Source organism: Symphalangus syndactylus, chromosome 12, assembly GCF_028878055.3.
Source record: "Symphalangus syndactylus isolate Jambi chromosome 12, NHGRI_mSymSyn1-v2.1_pri, whole genome shotgun sequence".
In the NCBI taxonomy this organism is placed as follows: Eukaryota; Metazoa; Chordata; class Mammalia; order Primates; family Hylobatidae; genus Symphalangus; species Symphalangus syndactylus.
In genome coordinates this window covers 57,009,594-57,032,040 of record NC_072441.2, presented here as the reverse complement: position 1 = coordinate 57,032,040, position 22,447 = coordinate 57,009,594, and the positions used below count along the sequence as shown (strand labels likewise).

Sequence of the window (22,447 nt, the reverse complement as noted above, 5' to 3'; positions counted from 1 at the left end):
CATTGAAAGAATGGTTTTCAAAGCATAGTCTTTGGATCAAAAGCTTCAGCATCATCCAGGAGCTTTTTAGCAACACAAATTCATGAGTCCTACCCATGAAACCTAGAAAATCAGACTTTCTGCAGGTGGGCCCAGAAAACTGTTTTGCTAGGCTTTCCAGGTGATTCTTATGCAATGTTAAAGTCTGACAACCATGTAGAGAGAAGATTAAGGTCAGAATCTATCACCGGCCTGTTTCTGTAAAAAGTTTTATTAGAACACAGCCATGAATATTCATTCAGGTTTCATAGCTGCCTTCACAATACAACTACAAAACTGGGTAGTTCCAACAGACACATTATGGTCTGCAATAAAATCAAAATATTAAATTTTTACTAGCTGCCCATTTACAGAAAAAGTTTGCCATCTCCTATTCTAGACATGTAAAAGATTAATTGTGCAACAGAATAGACCAACTTTTGCATATAATTTTTATCTCTAAAAGGAAAATGATGGGATTAAAAAAGTAGTAAATTTGTAATAGATAAAAACAAAATATAATTTAAGATTATATTTTACTGTCACTTACATGATCCGCTGTGTTTCTGATGAAAAGTCAACATATCTTCCAAAAATATATTTAAGGTCCTAGAATTTCAATAAGAAAAAGACAAATAACAAAGCCAGGGAAAAAAACTGTTAATAAATAAATAAATAAATACAGCAATGCATCAATAGAAGAGGTCACGCTGGACTAAGGTAGGCTTTAATCTAATATGACTGGTGGCCTTTCAAAAGCGGAAATTTGGACACAGATACTCACAAAGGGAGTATGCTATGTACAAAGGCAGAAATTGTGGTGATGCCGCCACAAGCCAAGGAAGGTGAAAATTCGCCAGCTTCTGCATACCAGAAGCAGCTATGGGAGAGGCACGGAACAGATCCTTCACTCAAAGCCCTTAGAATGAACCAATCCTGCCACACTTTTGACTTCAGTTTGCCTCCAGAACTATGAGACAACACATCTCTGTTGTTTCAGCCACTTAGCCCTAGGAAATTAATACACACCCCAAACTCTGTCTCAGTATTTACTGCCAGAGAAGCCAAGCTATGAGAGTATTATTTTAATAAAAAATTAACCTGAAAATACTAAACAATAATTTGTCACGCCCTGAAGCACAGTAAGAAAACCACATTCTTAAAGGTAGTTTCACACAGACTTTAACATATCAAGTATAAAACCTTCAAATTATTTTCATTTACATGAAAAAAATCAATTTATACCTACCTTTTCTTGAACATGTTTAGCTAAATTCTTTACATAAATTCTACAGTTTGGTTCACCAGGTTCATAACTTCTGAAAACTGAAAGTGTTTCCATTTCTTATTAAAAAACAAAAAAACAAAGATATAAAATTAAAATATTTTAAGTAAGTTTTTAAAGATAATTATAATTTTCAAACCTAATTGTTAAATAGACAAAGCTTTATGAAAATGTTAACATTTTCATTTTACCATAAAATTTACCATTTCATTACCAATAAAATGAAAATTAGTTCATTTTCATATGAACTAATCAATAACAATATTACATAAAATTAGTAACATAAAATTAGTAACAATATTACAAATGGGTTTAAATATACTCACTGAAAATCTGAATTGATTATATAAAAAACTTTATATATATATATATAAAACTTTTGTTTTAAAAATTTCAGACTTCTAGAGTAACTAAAATTTGTCCAATAAAATATCTACTATTAAAGGTCCATTAAGATGAGTCATGTTATAAAAAAGAGCAAAGTATATATGTTAACTGATTTGGGTAATTATTTTGCTTAAAGTGAATTTCCCAAACCATCAGCCACCTCCATATTTAAATGCAAGAATGAAGTAAACACAGTATCAGGCATCTCAGACAAACTATGGCCTAAGAACCCTTGTATAGCTCCTCTCACTTAATGTCAGTAATCTGTTCTAGAAAATCAGATAGATGTTTTGTGTAAAAATCCTAGCTGGAAGTCTATTTCCCATTACTGTAGGAAAAATTATGTGTTACACATCAATCTAAAGCCTCTAAATATTTTCTGACAATGTATTAAAACAGTAAAAGTCTTTGAGAAGTAGAAAATTATCATGTTAGGATATAAAATCCTAAAATCATATATTTCTAATCACCATTTTTTTTTAAATCGCTTTGTATGTATCTCAGAGAGTATTTGTGACAGTCTATCAGCTGCATTTGGAAAATGTAACTCCAGACTTGTGGGACACACTGACTTATTTTAAATGCCACATAAAAGTTTTAGGAATGAAAACAAAATTTTTTCCCAAATATAGACTGGAAACACTGTATGGAAAGGAACATTCCCTCCACTATGAAGTATGAGTATTTTAAAAAAACAGAAGAAGTGATTACAAACATTAATTGGAGAGATGTTTTAAAGTATGTGCCTTAAATTAAGGTAAATGGCATGACAGATTTGTTTCTATAGAGTCAAAGATATGTAAAATGGAATATGTGCTTAGTTTATTTCGTGACATTACCTTCTCTAGAAATTCTGCCCTTTTCCAATTCCCTTCTAGAAATACATTCTGATGGCATTTCATCAGAGTCTTCTTTAATCTCCTCTGTGATGTCCAAATTAGGTTTGGGGAAGATTTTTCCAAATCCTATATTGGATGCATCAACTTCAGTAGCAGGTAAATCTAAGAGTTCAATATTAACATTAACCATTAAGAATCTCTCCTTTAAAAACAGTTTTTGGGTCCCCACCTCCTATTTTATATTTAATAATATATCTTTTGGCACTAAAATTCTTTGGTGTTTCTCAATATACTAAAAGAGGCATACACAAACATTTTTTATAAAGGTCCAAATAGTAAAAAAAAAATTGTGTTAAAGGGTGACTAGCCATGAGATAAGAAAAATTTATAAAAAGAAAAATGTTAAATAAACACACAAAAAAGGAGCTACTTGAAAAGGCACTACATTCTCACTCACCATCCAAGAAAGGAATTAAAACTAGTCACAGTTTTTCACTCACTATGTTTGTAATACTTACTAGAATTCTATCCTATATTCACACAAGTGCTCAAAGATATATGTGCAAAGACATATTCCAGTATTTTCTGTAATAGTAAAAGAAGGGAAACAACCTCAACTTCTATGAAAAAGCATGATAAAATATTGACAAAATTATATTATGGGCTATTACACAGCCAAAAAAATGTAAAGTATATGTTTATGCTTTGACATAGTAAGCTACCCCTAACTAGACTGTAAACTTCAAAAAAGAGACCATAGCAAACTTGTCCATGGAGGCCGCTAGATAACAAACTTTCAACAAGTCATTACTGAGTGAATGATAAATACTGTCAAAACATAATGTTCATTTAAAAAATAAGAGAAAAATGTGTTCATACATGTACAGGATAAGGTCTGAAAGGATACATACATACACACACACACACACACACACACACACGTACATATATACACATACCAAATTGCTAACAGTATTTGCCTTTAGGTAGCAGGACAGAGGAGAGTGAGGTTTGAGGTGTTAACTTTTTAACAATTTTACTTTGTTTTGGTTACATTTCTATCAACTTGCATTATTCAGAAATTTCAAAATAAAGACTTAAAGAACAAAAGAACACCACTATATTATCAAATTCAGGGTTAAAACAAGTAAAAAAAATCTGTAATTTCAATACATTTGTTTTAAACTTAAGAATAGTATTCTTGGCAAACAATCTTCCAAGTCTTTTGGATTAAAAAAAAATATATATATATTTACATTAAGTCTACAACTCACAAACTAGTCACATTGCTTGTTTTCTAACCAATATTAATATAATTACACTAATAAAACCATAGGCCACGACATGAAACAAGCAATGAAAAAGTCAATAAAAGAAACTCCATTACATTTTTAGTGTAAACATCAGCAAAAAGCACTAAATTTCATTCTAGAGGTCATTACTAGCAAAGGGTAACAGTGACAATCTCGCCGTTTACCATCAATTTCTGTTACATAAAAAAGTTGAAAGTAGATATTATTCCACGATTTTGAGGAAACACTAACTGCATATTTTAAATAAAGTTGACAAATACTAAAATATGCAACATTATATGTAAAACTTAATTCTAACACAAAAAGTTGATTTCAGCATGTGAAATAACTAGAATATCCTTACCATGATTTTTTTCCTCACAATTTTGTTCCTTTTCTAAATCTTTCTTAAATGCAGCTGGCATGTCGGTAGATATATGGAATTCAATTCTTTTATTAGCTACAGGTTGTGGTTGGTCAAATACATCTGAAGGTAACAGCACTGGATGTAAACTGCTATTTAAAAACAATCATAGCATTAGTTTGTAATTGCAAATAAAATCCTGAGTAAAATATTATTTCAAGTTTACTTTAAATTTTAAAAGTTAACACCGACAAAGGATTCACTACACTTTTGATATTCAAAAAAGTGAGTGACTTACACTTATCAGTTTGATAAACTTTAATGCTCTCATATAGGTACTACTAAATTATTAGTTTACACATAAAAAGACTGAGGTTCAGCGATGTCAATAATTTGTATAAGGTCATTCTGTAAATGACAGAGAAGGGATTTGATGACTATTGATTCTAAACCCCAGGATATTTACCAATATGCAAAACAGTGAATTCTATGTTTGATATTTTAAACATATCTATATAACACTAGACTTTGATGACTTAAAATTGTCAATAGTCACATTAAAACCATGAAAAGAAACAGATGAAATATTGATAATGTAACTTATTAATACTTATTATATCCAAAATATTATTTCAGCATATAATCAATATAAAAAGTTATCAAGATATTTTACATTATGTTTTCATACAATTTTAATGTGGCTCACATTAATTTCTGTTGTTCAGCGTCACTAGAGATTCAAAGAGAAAAAAAGGTAAAATACTCCAAATCAAACATGTATAAAACAAGTATCATTTTACTGGCAACTTCTGGATTGTAACAAAATGTCCAAAACACAATGGAAAGGTAACGTATATCTACTAACATTCTTTGATAACTATGGTCTGACCCTTATCCCAAATCTGCAAATTCCTTAGGAAGTTTATTACAAGATAAAGTAGTGCAAAAGGAATTCTTAATTTTTAAAAATATCAATGGTATTCCAATGGCTTCTTGAATAAATTCAAACTCCATAGCCTAACATTTAGGGGAGGTTTCACATCCTTCTAGCTTTCCCTTTCATCATTTCTATTCCTATTTAATAAATTTTCCTACCTCTGGAAACTTTCCTTTTATTCTTCCATTCACATAGGATACAGTTTCCCGGCCTAATTTTTATCTCCCCTCCTTAAAGGGCCAGCTCAAATGTCTCCTCTCTCTTATAACCTTCTCAAATTTCTCAACTGGCTGTGACTTCTCTTTTCTCACAACCTTTTAGTTCTTGGTTTATATTTCCTATGTCATGTATTATAATTGCTAATGCAATAATCTTCTGTGCATTTGGCTTATTATCCTTAAGACTATTAACTCACTGTTTGAAAAGACAGCATTAAACTTTAAAAGTATGCTTCAAACTACCCACAGTATTTAGCAGAAAACCTTACCATACATTCAATAAATACTTAAAGGCACTCGGGTGGGTCCTGTGTGCCAAGTAAAGATATGTGAATTTTTATCTGCTGGGTACTTTTTAAGTAGAAAATGTTTGATATCAGGTGATGGAGTTAAGAGAAACTAAATAACTGTATATAAACACACTGGTGTTTACATTAGTGACATTATTCACTAATATATTACACTAGTGACAGTAATGTCACTAACAAAACTGTAAATGCACGAGGAGAAAGAGAAAAGAAATGATAAAAGGAAAGTAAATGAATTTTGTTTTGGACAATATCTTAAGTGCCTATAAGATATTCTGAGTCTGCAGACAGGAAGCTGGAAGCAAATACATTAAGGCTTACGACAGAGAAGAGAGTAGTGGTCAACTGTGAGAGAATTATGAATATTTGTAAATTTGGCAACTAGGAAGCCAATGTAAACCAAGAACACTGACAGGAAACAAATGCCAGATTGAAGAATGATGTGAATTAAGCAAGTAAACAAAGCACATACAAACAACCCTCATTTCATAGTTTAAATAAAATTACCTGTGTGAAGGACACAAAGGTGTATTCAACATATCCTTTATTTTTCTCTTTTTTCTCACATGGCGCTGCTTTATTGTTTTAGGTCTTTTGGGCTGAAGATTTGCTAGTTCCATTAATTTGTTCATTCTACAATGAGGAGAGGGATGATACATAAAATTTCCTTTCTAGAAGCATAGCTATTTACCACTGTTTCTATTAAAAGTTAAATTGTACTTTGGTGTATAATTTAAATTATACAATGATTTACTTACATCAAATATATAGAACACCATCAATTAAGAGATAATCAATCTGATAAAAGCTCAAATACTAAATTGCCTTGCTTAGCTTTCATCTTACTTAGAAAAAATTAAAAATAGACTTAATTACATGTTATCAATTTTTAAAATGTATGTTTCATCATAAGCAGCTGCCCAAATAAAATGGCTGGACTTCATGCCAAACAGCTGAACAAGATATGTAATATTAATGTTCTTAAATCATTTTTATTCATATTCTAATTATTAAACAGAGCCTGGACTGAAACATGTCATTTAAAAGCATTTTGTGCATAACTGTTGCAAATCATTCTATAAATAAGGTAACTTAAATTATTGAGAACAGTTTTCAAATACCGTACTATGCTCTGAAGTAGTTTCAGGAAGTGACAACACCTTGTACATAGCTTTTCTCTATTAAGAGTATGAATATTTAATATTAAAGATAGATCTTGTCTAGGCATTTCTGTATCATCTACAGAGCAGGAACTTGGAAACCGCTAGTCCCAGCTCTACTTCTGAGGGTTGTATTTGTAAAATACACACACAACAAAATACAAAAGAGAGGAAGGAGGGTATTGTTCAAATAAGCTTTAAACCTTTTTTCCCTGAGGAAAAATGAAAGCATATGCTGTAATTTAAACTCTTTCAAAAAACCATGGTTTACCAAAAACTTTACGAAAAAATTTAGTTATTCAAAGTATATGTTTATATTTATAAATTGCTGACCCGAAGTACACCAAGCCTCTACAAGACTGCTAGGCATATATTCAGTAATCAATAATCATTGGCTGAATAAATGAATAGTACAGGTTGAGCACCCCTTATCCACAATGGCTGGAACCAGAAGTATACCAGTTTTGTAATATTTGCATATACCTGAGATCTCTTGGGGATGAGACACAAATTTAAACACGAAATTCATTTACGTTTCAAATATACAACTTATACACAAAAGACTGAAGATAATTTTATACAATATTCTTAATAATTTTGTACATGAAATAAAGTTTGTGTACATGGAAACATCAGAAAGCAAAAGTGTTGGCTGGACATGGTGGCTCACGCCTATAATCTCAGCACTTTGGGAGGCCAAGGAGGGCAGGTCACTTGAGCCCAGGATTTTGAGACCGGCCTGTGCAACATGGTGAAACCCTATCTCTACAAAAATATGAAAAATATTAACCAGGTGTGGTAGCACATGCCTGTAGTCCCAGCTACTGGGACTGATGCGGGCAGATTGCTTGAGCCTGGGGGGTTGAGCAGGCAGTAAGCCATGATTGCACCACTGTACTCCAGTTAGGGCAAAAGAGTAAGACCCTGTCTTAAAAAGAAAAAAGAAAGAAAGAAAACAAGCAAAGGTGTCACTAAGCCAGCCATATGTAGTATCATACTGGTACTCAAAAAACTTCAGAGTCTGAAGCATTTTGGATTTCAGATTTAGTTTAGAGATACTCAACGTGTACCATTTTTGTTTTGTTTAGGTCTTGTTACATTTCCTGAAGATAACAGAGAAACATGAAACTAGAGCTTGGTACATGCAAAGGCTATGTTGTCTCTCAGGACTCAAGATGAATTACTGGCAGAATTCCTCACTACATCCTTTAATGGAAACCTAAGTAAACAAACAAAAAAGGGTTTGGCCAGGTTACTATAGCATTTCTAATTACTATCATTATTTTTATAAAGAAAGTGAAGTTCACAGAGGTTAAGTAATTAGCCCACAGTTAACACTCAACAAGTTAAAGTAACCATCTATCAGGAACTGCCAGCTTCCCTAAATGTCTCTGTTTAAGACAGATACTGTATTCACTCCCATTTTATAGTTTCAGCCCCACCTATGCTTTGATTTTAACTCTTCACTTAGAAAGAGAATATACTGCACATTGTACCACTACTTGGGTGGACACTGACTCGGTCAAATTGCAATTATTTGTATATGTTGCTCAGAGTCTGCTTGGGTTCTGCCTCATGCCAACCACTCATGCCTCCTATATACCACTTCTTCCATACACAGTCACCTAAGATTTCGATTATTTTCCCATTAGAGTCCTGCAGATAGGGGTTGACAAACTACAGCTTAATGACCAGATCTAGCTAGCTGCCTGTTTTTGTAATTAAGGTCTAGTTGGAATAAGGCGACACCAACTCATTAGGTATACTATCTATGGATGCTTTCCTACTACAAGGGTAGAGCTGAGTAGCCACAACAGAGACCACATGACTCTGAAAGTCAAAAATATTTACTCTTTGGACCTACAAAGAAACAGTTTGGCAATTTCTGTTCTAAGCCAGGCTGTGGATTATATACATGACCATTATTAACAATGTACTATTCTTTGTCAGAATCCTTAAATAAAATGCATAGATTGTCAAGAACTATCAATAAAAAGAATAATTCATCTGCAGTAGTTACTATGAATAGTTTTGTATGAAATCCTAAAGAATTACTCTAGAAACTATTCTGAGGTAAGTAGAGTCCAGAAGAATAAGCATCTGTCAAAACATGAACATGGTCGATGTTCATTATTTGCAGTAGTTATGTTCTAAGGTTACCATAAACACTAAATCACTGTCCCTAGGAAAATTCAGCATTAGGTTCCTGGAAGCCTTTGTTTACAACATCTTGTCATCTGATCGATACATTACCTTGTTTGATATGTGTTTATGTCTAAGAACACCTTACTTAATATACACTGTTGATTCATTAACATTGACTCACAGTCAATACTACCGTAACTCTGGCCTGAAGGAAAGCCATGTATTTTCTCCATCAGGCTCGACATAGCCTTCTTGAGCTCAGGAACACTAAAGAGCACTTCAACACCATGTTCAAGAGCCATTTTAAACACAAGAGTCACAACAAAAAAACTGAAAAATGTGAAAAAAGGTAGTGCTGAACAGACCATGAAAAGGATACTTGTTTGTAGTATAAGAACTGAAACAAGAAGGCAGAGGGTGTCTTTATTTGACTTCATCTGGGAACGTGTGTGTTGGCTGACTCAAATTTTTCACCACATGGTACAATGTCCATTTCCACAAAAAAACTTTAAAAAGTACATTGAGGCTGGGCGCGTGGCTCATGCCTGTAATCCTAACACTTTGGGAGGCTGAGGCAGGCGGATCACCTGAGGTTGGGAGTTCAAGACCAGCCTGCCCAACATGGAGAAACCCCGTCTCTACCAAAAATACAAAAATTTATCTAGGCATGGTGGCGCATGCCTGTAATCCCAGCTACTCGGGAGGCTGAGGCAGAAAAATCGCTTGAACCTGGGAGGCGGAGGTTGTGGTGAGCTGAGATCGTGCCATTGCACTCCAGCCTGGGCAGTAAGAGTGAAACTCCATATCAAAAAAATAAATAAATAAATAAATAATAATAATAATAATAAAAAGCACGTCGATTATTGATTTTGAAGTCACAAATAAATTTTAGCACATAGGCAAATTCTCAAATATGGAATCCACAAATAACAAGGCTCAAACGTACTTTATAATACCATAATCATCAATCTAAAAAATTACACATCATCTAAAAATTTTCACTTAGGTCTTGTTATCTATTCTCAGGTCTTAACTAATAGCTGCTATATATGCTTGAGGTGTTGGGGGGCTGAGGACAAATTCTTATCACCCCAAATTATTAAGAATTATACACACAAAATCTAGGGAGAGCAAGAGTCTCTTTCTTACATTCTATGTTTCTTGGAAACTAAACAAATATTTCATGTTACAAACCTCTGTCGGTCCTCATCATCAGTGCTTTCATATTCTGATTCTTCACTAGATAATTCCTCATCCTCGTCTGGCAAAGGAGGTTCCTCAGGTGGCTGAGGAGATGTGGGTGGAAGAGGTGCATGCAATGGCATATAGTCTTCATACTAATTAAAAGAATAAAACGAAAATACTATGGCAGTCTAAAATATTTATAGAACAAACTCCATTTGAATACTTCATTCTCATTTCTATCACATAGTCTTTTTTTTTTTTTTTTTTTTTTAACACATTCTACACATATTGAGGGAACACCTTGTATGGCAGATCACTAGCTGATCACAAAATTTGTCTCTTCTTCCTTTACCCTCAGCTGAACTAAATTTTCAAAGCTCCTCTGCAGTTATATTTCCCCTTGTAACTGAGTTATAGCCAATGACCATTAACAACTCCCACATACAATTCTTCCTTCCTGATCTGCAGACTGTGTAGCAATGTCTTCATCAACCTGGAAAGGCACATGGTCAAAACGATTCAGGTGTTTTTCATGGCTCAGTAGAGCAAAATATCCCTCTGCTCTACTTTTGGAAAGGATCTGACATAACCAAAAATAACTTTTATTGTAGTAAATGACTAAGAATTTATTTGTTAACAGCAGCTAGTACAACCTTAATTAATTCTCCAGTAATATATCAAGCATTGAGTAGGTGTTGGGGTTACAAAAAAAAAAACCAAATCCTAAAGTTAATAGTACATACATTAGAAAAGCAACAAATCCCAAACCACATTCTCTTCTATTCATATATGAACACTCAAAGTATTAATAATTTTGCATTGCTATTATTTATAAATATATTAGGAGTACTACAGCAAAATAATAACTAAAATTATTCAAGAGCAGGTATGGCCTACTTCTAAATTATTGACAGATTTGCATAGTCAAGTCTAATAAAAATATCAGCCCCCTTTTTCATCTTTTGCAAACAAAGCTCTATTTGTGACAAAACCAGAATAATGAAATCTTTAGGTAATTTAGTTAAGTGTAACTACCTTATAGGATGGCACAATGTTTTGGCTCAAAAAACTTAACCACACTGGATGAAATGATAGCCTTTATTGCCAAAAGCATTTCTTTCATATTCTGGCTTTTCCTTACTTACAGTTCTCAGTTCTACTATTATCATCATATTACTTTATACCCGTTCCTTATTTTCAATGTACATCAGAGGTTGCTACAACACTTGTATAATTCAGCCTCAATAATCCCATTCAGGAAGAGAAATTTTGACTTGAAAATTCTAAGAGCTTTCTTACCATGGGAGGTCGCGCAGTAATTGGTCCAAAAGGTGTCGGCAAATTCATTTTATTCATAAGATGAAGGACCTTAAAGCGGTAAGACATTTAAATTCACATATAAAATGATTCAACTCACATCTTGTATTTTATGTACTAAGAAACTTTGCTGTAACACTATGTATTAATTGAGTGTAAAGGAAGACCTGCCCATCTCTTGCCTTTATAATCTCTGCATAAGGTAAAACAAGGCATTAGTATATCTCAGATTAACCTTCCTAAAATGTCAATTCTACATGTTCAATTAGTCCCATCACTAAGAATGTAATGTTCTTGCAATATAAAAACTACTGAAATGATTTTATATCTTTAACCCAATTATTGTAAAATTATAAAACAGAGAAACACATTAAAAAATAAACATCATCTATACTTTGTACTTCCAAAAAATATGTTATTACTGCCAATATTTTTAAGCATTTGCTCAGTGGTCTACTATAACTTTTCTTTTAAGAATCTCTATGTTAATGATGTATTCTAAAGTAATAGAGAATTATCACAAATTACATTTCCCAAACTAGCTTCTGTTTATTAGTATCCACTTATATTATACCTTATAAAAGTCTCTACTTGAAAGTAGTAAATATTTAATTACATTTAAAATACTGTATCACTGGCTGTCTAGAATTAGTCTGATTACTTTTATGAGAATCAGCATGAAAAATAAAGTATCAAGCTATACAAACAAGTCCTTTTAGGAAAAGTTTTATTCTACTTACCTGTACATAGAACTTAGGCACACTTGCCAAGGCATTTACAATGTTTGCTAGGATTGTGCTGGAAGGTGGTGGGTACATATACTTGAGGCATGAATTCAAAGGAAAAGTCAGCCTATAAAATAGAAAACATTTAAGATGCTTATGTTTTAGTAATTTCATATCAGTAACTCATTTTAGGTAACCTGATAACAAACACACTGCTCAAATGATACAGTACTATTAGATTTACATTGTTCCTAAAAGATCCAAAGTACATTTAAAAAGAAAAATAAGCTACTGCATTTCTTGGCAGAGGTTTATCTTGTAGCTTTGAACATTTTAATAGATGCTTTCTCTGCACTGAATTCAGTGACAAACTCATAACTCAAAATGTTTATTCAACATATTAAAAATATACATGACATTAAATATCTTTGTTTTTAATTAATTATCTTATTTGCAATAAGATATCTGTATATAACACAATATACAATAAGCAATAAGATATCTGTATATCACAATATATAATAAGATATCTGTATAACACAATATACAATAAGCAAAAAGCAGTAAGATATCTGTATATCTGTATATAACACAGAACAAAAGCAAAAGAAAAGCAAACAAAAATGCTAACCCATGGTTTGGTGCAATACCATTTTCTACTGTTAAGTAACCAAGTTCTTTCTTTTCTTTATCATCTTCGACGGGGTCATCAGACCTGGGACATACAGAATCAAAGTTAATCTAATCTTTCCAAAGAGTGAAAAACTGCACACAGAAAAGATAAATTACCTTTTCAAACATGTCATTATAAAAACAGTTTCATTAAAAAAAAAACAAAAAAAACTTTCAAGTATTTCTCAAGCAAACGCCAATAAATGGGAAGGAAACTAAAATTAACTAAAATTAACCTTCACTGAATCCTTTCTGTATTATTATTACATTGAGCACTACACATTTTCATATACTCTTCACAGCAAGACTATGAAGATGGCATAATTGTCACTGAACAAAAATAAAACTAAAGTTTACATGGTATAAAACAGTGGTAATCAAATGTCTTTAATGCGTATCATAATCACTTGGAGAGTTTATTAAAACTCATAGACTTCTAGAACATTTTCCCATCCCTTCCATCCCTCAATTAAGTTTCTGATTCAGTAAGACTGGGTTAAAGCTCAAGGTTCTGTATTTTGATCAAGTTTACAGATGATATAGCTGATCTAGGGACCACACTTTGAGAACCACTAGTGTAAAGCAAATTTGTGAAGGTGTACTAAAAAGAGTCACAGCTGGAAACACAATGCCAGTTTTGATTTCATGACACTGTGATATCTCTGATACAAAGACTTCATACTAGTTATTTTCCCTCCATTGAAAGTTGAAGATGAATTCCTTTCAGCCCACTCCCTTCCCACTTCATAATGATTAGCCCGTAATATTAAATCTGGTTCCTAATGCACAATTAGCAGCAAAAATAAAGATACTGTTTTACTGTACTAGGTTTAATGGAAAAATCTGTCATTACTCTTCCAATTACTTACTTGCTAGTCTGAAAACAATATAATAACTGTATAACTGATTAAAAAAAAACACACACACTTTAAAAATGTTACAAAAATGTATTATCTACATACCTTTTTTTTTTTTCAGAGCCTGAAGTGGGACATGGGGAGTGAACTCGATCTTGCTCTTTTGCAAATTCAACGACTAAAGTATGACCTAAAAGTTTCAGTTGATGGAGTCTTGTCAATGCCTTCAGTTAAAAGAACAAGAGTAAACATTTCACAATTGTACCAAAAATGATTTGTTAGAGGCCAATTTTTATACTTTTTTTTTTTTTTTTTGCTAATGCTGTAAACAGTTCCTTGACTATTTCCTAATTTATTTTTAATCTCAGGCTATCAAGCCTTTATTACTTATTAAAGGACTACTTCCTATAACTTAGGAAAATAAAAATCTGGCTAAATCCCACTTTATGCCAGCTCTGCTTATACCCAGGCAGCTGAAAATGGCTAGAAAACAAATTAACAAATTTCCCTGGCCTCATTTTCAATTTATAAAAACTACCACAAATCTCAGGGTGATCTTTAATTATGCCACAAAATTACTTATTACAATCTTAGTCTATTTTTTCCACCTATATCTAAAAGAGTATTTTGTACTTTCTCCATGTTCCTTAACCTCACAATATTTTTCTTATATTCCGTTAGCTTAGCACCTTGTTTTCTACTTTGAGACAACTGAAGTGATGACATGAGAATATCAGACTCCCACTATAACTCCCCATCTACCAGCATATGCATGCTGTCTGTTATCATCTATTAACTATCCACATGCCTATCTAAATCCAGCTGCTTAACTTATATACTAAATTCCATCCTCTCATCTACTCAAGGGTCTTTACTTAGCTATGCTCTGGAAATGTGTGTGGTGAGGGGTGTGGAGGGTGATCTTATACTGTTAATTTACTGTCGTCTATTGGATTATCCATATCAGTACGAAAACATGCTCCTATGTCTCCCATCCTAAATTTGTATTATTAGTTTTGTAGTAAAACTCTGTACAAGTTATCTAAACCCTCTATCTACAACTCCTCTCTGCCTATTCAGTTTCAAACCTATTTCAATCAGGTTAATGCTTTAATAAGTTTACTGAGACTGCTTATCATAGACAACAAATTTTGTATTGTTGGGCTAATGATCAACTCCTACTCTTCACTTGGTTGCATTTAACATAGTTAATCACTCCTTCCTTGACACATGTCATTCACTTGGCTTCAAGACTTCCTAAGTTCTTAGTTTTCTTCCTAGCTCGCTGGTTTGTACTCCTCCATCTCTTTGACTTGTGCCTTCTCTCAAGTTCTTAATGTTAGAATGCTCCAGAGCTGTCGTCCTGCTCTTCCTTTCTCTCTCAACATATTGTCTTGGTGATTTAATCCAGCATGCGAACTTTAAATCTGTATGCTAATGATTCACTAATTTACAATTTCAGCACAGACTTCTGTCCTGAAGTCAAGGAACACATATTCAAATAATGGATAGCGCCCCACAGGTATCTAACAAACATTTCAAATTCAACATTTCAGAAGCTAAACCACCTAATCTCTCCCCCAGCCCCAAATGTGCTCCACCAGGAGCCATCTCTATTTCAGTTGATAGCAGCTCCATTCTTCCAGTTATTCAGGTCAAAAATCTTGTAATCATCCTTAATGCTTCTTTCCCACATTCCATATCCAAGCCATTAAGAAATCCTGTTTGCCTATACCATAAGGTCATAGTCATCAAAACAGCATGGTACTGGTATAGAAATAGGCACATAGACCAATGGAACAGAATAGAGAACACAGAAATAAACCCAAATGCTTACAGGAAACTGATCTTCCAGAAAGCAAACAAAAACATAAAGTGGGGAAAAGACACCTTATTCAACAAATGGTGCTGGGATAATTGGCAAGCCGCGTGTAGAAGAATGAAACTGGATCCTCATCTCTCACCTTATACAATAATCAACTCAAGATGGATCAAGGACTTAAATCTAAGACCTGAAACCATAAAAATTCTAGAAGATAACATCAGAAAAACCCTTCTAGACATTAGGCAAAGATGTCATGACCAAAAACCCAAAAGCAAATGCAACAAAAACAAAGATAAATAGATGGGACTTAATTAAACTAAAAAGCTTCTGCACAGCAAAAGAAACAAACAACAAATAGACAACCCATAGTGGGAGAAAATATTTGCAATCTATACATCCAAAAAAAGACTAATATCCACAATCTACAAGGAATCCAAACAAATCAGCAAGAAAAAAACAATCCCATGGGCTAAGGACATGAATAGACAATTCTCAAAATAAGATATACAAATGGCCAACAAACATGAAAAACTGCTCAACATCACTAATGATCAGGGAAATGCAAATCAAAATCATGAGGCAATACCTCCTTACTCCTGCAATAATGGTCATAATGGAAAAATCAAAACATAATAGATGTTGGCAGAAATGTGGTGAAAGGGACTTTCACACTGCTGGTGGGAATGTAAACTAGTACGGTAAGTATGAAAAATAGTGTGGAGATTCCTTAAAGAACTAAAAGTAGACCTACCATTTCATCCAGCAATCCCACTACTGAGTATCTACCCAGAGGACAGTAAGTCATTATACAAAAAAGATAGTTGCACATGCATGTTTTATAGTAGCACAATTTGCAACTGCAAAAATATGGAACCAGCCCAAATGCACATCAATCAATGAGCGGATAAAGAAATTATGGTATATATATAACATAGAATACTACTCAGCCATAAAAAGGAACAAAATAATGGCATTTGCAGCAACCTAGATGGAATGGGAGACTACTATTCTAAGTGAAGTAACTCAGGAATGGAAAACCAAACATCATATGTTCTCACTCCTAAGTGAGAGCTAAGCTATGAGGACCCAAAGGCATAAGAATGATAAAATGGACTTTGAGGACTCAGGAGAAAGTGTTGGGGGTGGGGGTGAGGGATAAAAGACTTCACAATGGGCACAGTGTATATTGCTTGGGTGACAGGTACATCAAAATCTCAGAAATCACGACTAAAGAACTTATTCATGTAACTAAACACCACCTGTTCCCCCAAAACCTATTGGAATAAATATAATAAGAAATCCTTGCTTCTACCTTCAAAATATATAAAGAATCTAATCACCGCTAACCACCACCATTGTGGTCAAGGCAACCATCAATTCTGGACTGAATTACCACAGTATTTTAACGGATTTCCCTGTTTCTACCTTTCTCTCTCTTTAGTCTAGTCGCAACAGCAAAAGCAATTTTTTGAAATATCAAGGTCACCCCCTTGCTCCAATGGCTCCCTATTTTACTGACAGTAATCTAAGTTCCTTACTATAATCTACATAATATAGATTCTATGACTTCTCTGACTTCAAATCCAATGATCACTCCCATTCCTACTCCCACAGATCACTCCCACTATGTCTGCTCCAGTCACAGTGGCTTCCTTGAGCAACATGACAGGCATGGTCACATCCTAGAGCCCCTGTTCCAGCTGTTCCTCTAATTCAAACGTACCTCTCCCAGAAATTTCATTAGCTAACTCCCTTCGCATCCTTCAAATTGTTGTTCAAATATAACCCTAACTACAGCCTGACCTCTCCCCACTTAGCACTCCTGATCTTATTGCTCTACTTGTCCTTTTTCCATAGCATTTATCATCTTCTAAAATATTAAAGTTTATTATTTGTCTGTCTCCCCTTTTGAGAATATGAACTATAATCATCTTTGTCTTCACATCTAATCCCAAAACCTAAAACAGCATCTAGTACATAGTAGGTACTTAATATTTTTGAACACATGAAACTACATGCCTTAACCAGGGACCAGTTTTGTGCAAGACAATTTTTCCACAGGCCGGGGTGGGGGGTGGGGAGAAGGTTTCGAGATGAAATTGATTCATCTTGGATCATAAGGCATTAGTCAGATTCTCACTGAGAGCACAACCTAGATCCCTTGCATGTGCAGTTCACAACAGGGCCCAAGGCACTGCTGATCTGACTGGAGGTGGAGCTCAGGCAGCCAGGGGGAGTAGCCCTGAATAGAGATAAAGCTTCCTCGGCCTGCCAGTCACCTCCTGCTGTGCGGCCCAGGTTCTAGGTACTAGGTTCTAACAGGCGGTGGCTAGGTACTAGGCCAGACCGTGGCTGGGTACCAGTCCGTGTCCCGGGGTTTGAGGATCCCTGCCTTACATCATCATACAAAGCTAATTTTAAAATGTTTCAATAATTTTCAAGACCCTAAATGAACTTTAGACCTCTTTATTATCAGTGAAGCCTTGATTATCTGAAATGAAGGTCATCTAACCTGACTTACTCCAACTTTCTTCTTCTCAAAATGGGTATCACGTATGTTCTTATTTTCAAAGATTTATGGCTTTTCATTTTTAATGTTAACTCCTCCTACCTGACTCGGCTACTTACTCCATTCTTGAACATTTCTCCCTTTGTTTTCTTAATCTATCACTTTCCAATAAGGCCAAATGTTCTCTAGCCTAAAAGCCCTATCAATACTGCCATTAACCTCTTACTGCTTCCTTTCACTACAAACATTTCCAAAGACAATGACTGGCTCCATGTCCTCTCCTCCAAGTTATTCTTGACCCTAAAACAATGCATTTTTCATTACCATACTTTACACTGCATTATATTTTTAAAAATACTTTTTTTCTGAAAAAAATTACCTATCATTATAAAAGTACATATTGATATAATATGAAAGCCCTCTGTAATTCTACTCTCAGAGAAAGATGTTTTTAACATTTTGGTGTATAGTTCTACCATATGTTTTTCTGTGTATATGCTAACATGTATACTATTAGTTTCAAAAAATCTGAGGTTACATCATATATAATGTTTTGCAACTTTATTCATGTACTCTATCTGGGCTATCATTCCCTATTAACACATACCATTTGACATCATTCTCAGACAGTTGCAGCCCAGTATACGGATAAAATGTGATTTATGGCTTCCCTTCCTTTTACCGATGAGAATTTGGGTCATTTCTATTGTTTCATGGCAAAAAGACTTTAAAAGATGTGTTCATTCCTCATTTTGCATCATCACAGGATTTCATCTTCTTAAAACACACTTCTCTTTGCATCAGTGATAATTTCCTTTCTAGTTCTCCTACTTTAACTGCTCCTTCCCATTCTTCTCTCCTAGCTTATTATCCTTTGGGCAATCACATCTATTCACATGGTTGAAAAATCTTTCCATTCTTCACCTTGCCTCAGCACTCACTAATATTTTTAAATATTTCCATAAAAGTAGCCCAATGACCCTTCCAAGTTAACAGATGACAAGTGAATTCATCATATGCCTTTGCAAACATCCTCTGGATCCTCATGTCAGCTAATATAACTACCCAAATAACTCAATCCTCAATCTAAATATCCTGAACTATTCTCTCTCTCAACCCCTATATTATAAAACCTACAAACTCAATCTCTATTGAGTATATATCTACTTCCCCCTTTGTCTTCTTACTGTCTTCTTCAGATATTTATTCTTGCCTTGGCCATTACAACAGCCTTCCATTTGGTCTCCTACCTCTAATAATTCTGTGCATCTAATCCATGATATGAACTATACCAGATATCTTTCACAGGCCTGATCATATTATGAGCCAGCTCAAAAGTATCAAGTGTCCACCTACTAAACCAAACTCAATACCTCTCCCAGACTCAAATCTATTTTTCAAGTCCCATTTCCATCTCAACCCTTAGCTCCTGCTCCACTTAAAACTTCCAATGTCTCACAGCTTTATTTGGTGTTTCCCAAGCCCAGAAGGCCCATCTCCCCTTGTTTCCTTCTGAAAAAAGCCAATTAATCATTAGACTTCTAGCTAAAAGATCACCTCCTGTGAATGATTCCCTGGCATTATAAAGAAATGTATATTCTCCTTTTAACACTCGAAACATCTTACCTTGTAACAGTCACAGAGATATTTATCAATCTAAATCATTTAGAAATTGTTATTTTAATTATATATGCAGTTAGTTTTGCTTTATAGATAATCTACTAAAGGACTGGGCAAGATCTGCCAACTGACAAATCAAATGTAGTCTGTTGGGGAAACTGTTGGAATACAAACGCTTTTGCTTCTTAAAAACCACAGTTTAACATTATCTGAACCAAGATTGGATAAGAGGATACTGTTGACAACTTCAGTCGTCAAGAAAAAGTCATACCTTTACAGCTGCTTTTTCATTAGGGAATGTGGCAAAAGCTGTATGTTTCTGAAACAGAGTTAAGGTACAAATTACTTCCAATATAATTTCAGTTTCTCATAAAGAAATCTGACATTTTACCAGTGGAGTAATGTGACAAGTTAATAAAATCATGGAAAAGGATGAAAACTCAAGACCATTTAACTGATTACTAATTTCAGTCCAGTGGTTTTCAATACTTTTTGAGTCAGACTTGACATGAAAGCTATGCAACCTCTATCATATAAAGACACACGTTTTACACATGCAAATAGTTCAAAAGACCAAAAGTTTAAAGACCTGTTCTACACAGAGGGTCACTTTTAACCTACTAAAAATTTATTTCCTTCATTTATGACAGATCTAAAGATTGTAAACTTTCCTCTATACATAACAATGCGCAGTTTAAAAACATTCACCAAGAGAGAAATCGTTCTTCAAGGTGCATATTTCCTTCGTGCTTTATCTTTGTAATAATGTTCAATGGGAGAAGTCTATTTTTAAACATAAATTATACAGATTTTAAAAATCATCAGAAAAGAAACACAAATCAACAGTAAAAGAATCACTATGTTAACGAAGAGCTCTGGTCAATGCTTATTAAAAGTTACTTTAATAATTATATCGCACATTCTAATTTTGTCTAATCTGATCACGATGACCTGATGTACTTAAATTGAGCCATATAGAATTTTTTTTTTTTAATTTGCGGGTATAAATGACACTTAAACTGATCAAAATTGGTCTTTCTTCTAATTCAGTAACTCTCAACTTGGGCTGCACATTAACATTAAAATCACCTAGGTAATCTTTAAAACCACTGATTTCTTGCCCCATCGCTATTCCTATTTTAATGAAAAGAAATCTAAAACATCTTTGGATATAAAGCAAAACAAAGTAATTGTGTAAATTCCTACACAGGTACTCTTAACAGCCCCCAAAAATTGTTCCCTATAAGATGCCATCGGGAAATTTTTATGAAAAACCTCTTTTTCTAGTTGAAATTCTGCATTTAATTTACTCAAGTCACCAATGTAGCTTCTCCTCTATTTTAATGAACGATTTAACATTGGCTTATAAATGAACTAGGACTTTAAAAAATCCCTTGATGCACATTTGTAAGAATACTCTTGAGTCCAGGAGAAATAACCCCAAATTCAAAAAAGTTGTGAAGCTCTCAGGATGGATCCGAAAACTCAATATAACTAAGCTAATTTCCATTCTTCTGCTTTGTCGTTCTCACTTGCCCTTTTCTGCAGTGCTATGACTAATCCAGACTCGAGCCGATTAAAACTCCACTTCGCAGAGCAGATATTTTGATACAAAAGAGGTAGGACGGGGGAGCTCCCATCACACAAGTGCATCTTCCCCACTCGTTTCCATTTTACTCTTGTCAGCGCTCCCCCTCCCCGGTCACTTCCCAAATGCCTTCCCGGAGACTCCGGAGGGGCGCGCCCTTACCAATCGCCCCTTATCTGACAGGACTCGCACAGACTGAGCCCCGAAGTACTTCAGCAAGTCCTCTTTCTCCTCAGCGGTAAGCTCAGCCGGCAGGTGTCTGACCAGAAGGGTTCGGTCGCCCCGAGGCGGGGAAAGCGAAGATGAGCTCGTGCATCCCCTTGATATCGCAAGCGGCTGCTCGGGAGCTGCCATTTTCCTTGGAGAAGCAAAAACAGAAATCGTGGGAAGAAGTCTCAGTCAAAATCGCGGCATCAACACAAGCTGAGAGAAATATTTTTTCCGCCTCGCGCTAAGAATTCTGGAAACCAGGAAATACCGAGACAGAAAGTCACCTTATCGCGAGAACTGCGCCAACGAAAAGCCGCAACCCTTCAGAGACTCTTTCTTCGGGGAAGGGCGCGGTGCTAATGATAGTAAAGCAAAATGATTTAAATTCCAGGTAGCTCCGGAAAGACTTACAAGCAAAAATTGGCCCAGAGATGTGCGAGGGTTAACACAAGTTGTCAAAGAAGAAAACAGGAACTCCAGCCACTTGAGGGAAAGACGCTGCACGCTCAAGGACAAGAGGACTTACGACTGCGCATGTGCGGGTTGGGACCGTCACAAGGCGGTGCGCAAGGCGGGGCGGGGCGGGGCGCAATTGGGGGCGGGGCGCAAGGGGGCGGGGCGGGGCGCAAGTGGGGGCGGGGAGGGGCGCAAGTGGGGGCGGGGAGGGGCGCAAGTGGGGGCGGGGCGGGGCGCTGTGGCGAGCGCTATCTGGAGCTTCCCGCGGGGCTCTTAATCCCTGGCCTTTGGAAAGTGAATTGGCCTGAATATCAAGGAGGAGAACTTGGGTGTGGAAATACCGGGTATGTTCTTACAGTGTTTAGATGGTAAAATATAAAGCTAGCCAGCTCTTGTCAACTCATTAGACACCATGTAGGGAGGAGAACTCAGTTTAAGGGGCAAAACGTTGAGACTTTTTTCTTGAATCAGTAGGCATTTAGCAGACGAATAGGCCCCTGCCAGGGTTCATTTCACAGAAATGGCAGCCT

General features: G+C 34.9%; 1 protein-coding gene across 8 annotated transcripts in view; it reads right to left on the bottom strand.

Moving 5' to 3' along the window:
- The window catches only part of RNPC3 (RNA binding region (RNP1, RRM) containing 3), a 29,694-nt gene extending 7,672 nt beyond the window's left edge, over nt 1-22,022 (bottom strand). For 2 of the 8 annotated variants that reach the window (XM_063624378.1, XM_063624379.1), the window contains exons 1-13: nt 21,873-22,020; nt 21,414-21,609; nt 19,935-19,982; nt 13,815-13,933; nt 12,812-12,895; nt 12,196-12,307; nt 11,438-11,506; nt 10,148-10,290; nt 6,156-6,281; nt 4,186-4,337; nt 2,530-2,655; nt 1,268-1,362; nt 569-627 (exon numbers count right to left, since the gene is read on the bottom strand). In XM_063624378.1, coding sequence (XP_063480448.1) covers nt 569-627; nt 1,268-1,362; nt 2,530-2,655; nt 4,186-4,337; nt 6,156-6,281; nt 10,148-10,290; nt 11,438-11,506; nt 12,196-12,307; nt 12,812-12,895; nt 13,815-13,933; nt 19,935-19,982; nt 21,414-21,605 — 1,325 coding nt within the window. In that variant the 5' untranslated portion in view covers nt 21,606-21,609; nt 21,873-22,020. Of the gene's footprint in view, nt 1-568; nt 628-1,267; nt 1,363-2,529; nt 2,692-4,185; nt 4,338-6,155; nt 6,282-10,147; nt 10,291-11,437; nt 11,507-12,195; nt 12,308-12,811; nt 12,896-13,814; nt 13,934-19,934; nt 19,983-21,413 lie in introns of all 8 variants that reach the window. The other 6 variants (XM_063624376.1, XM_063624377.1, XM_063624374.1 and 3 more) reach the window with 4 other exon arrangements.
- Between the last annotated feature and the right edge of the window lie 425 nt (nt 22,023-22,447).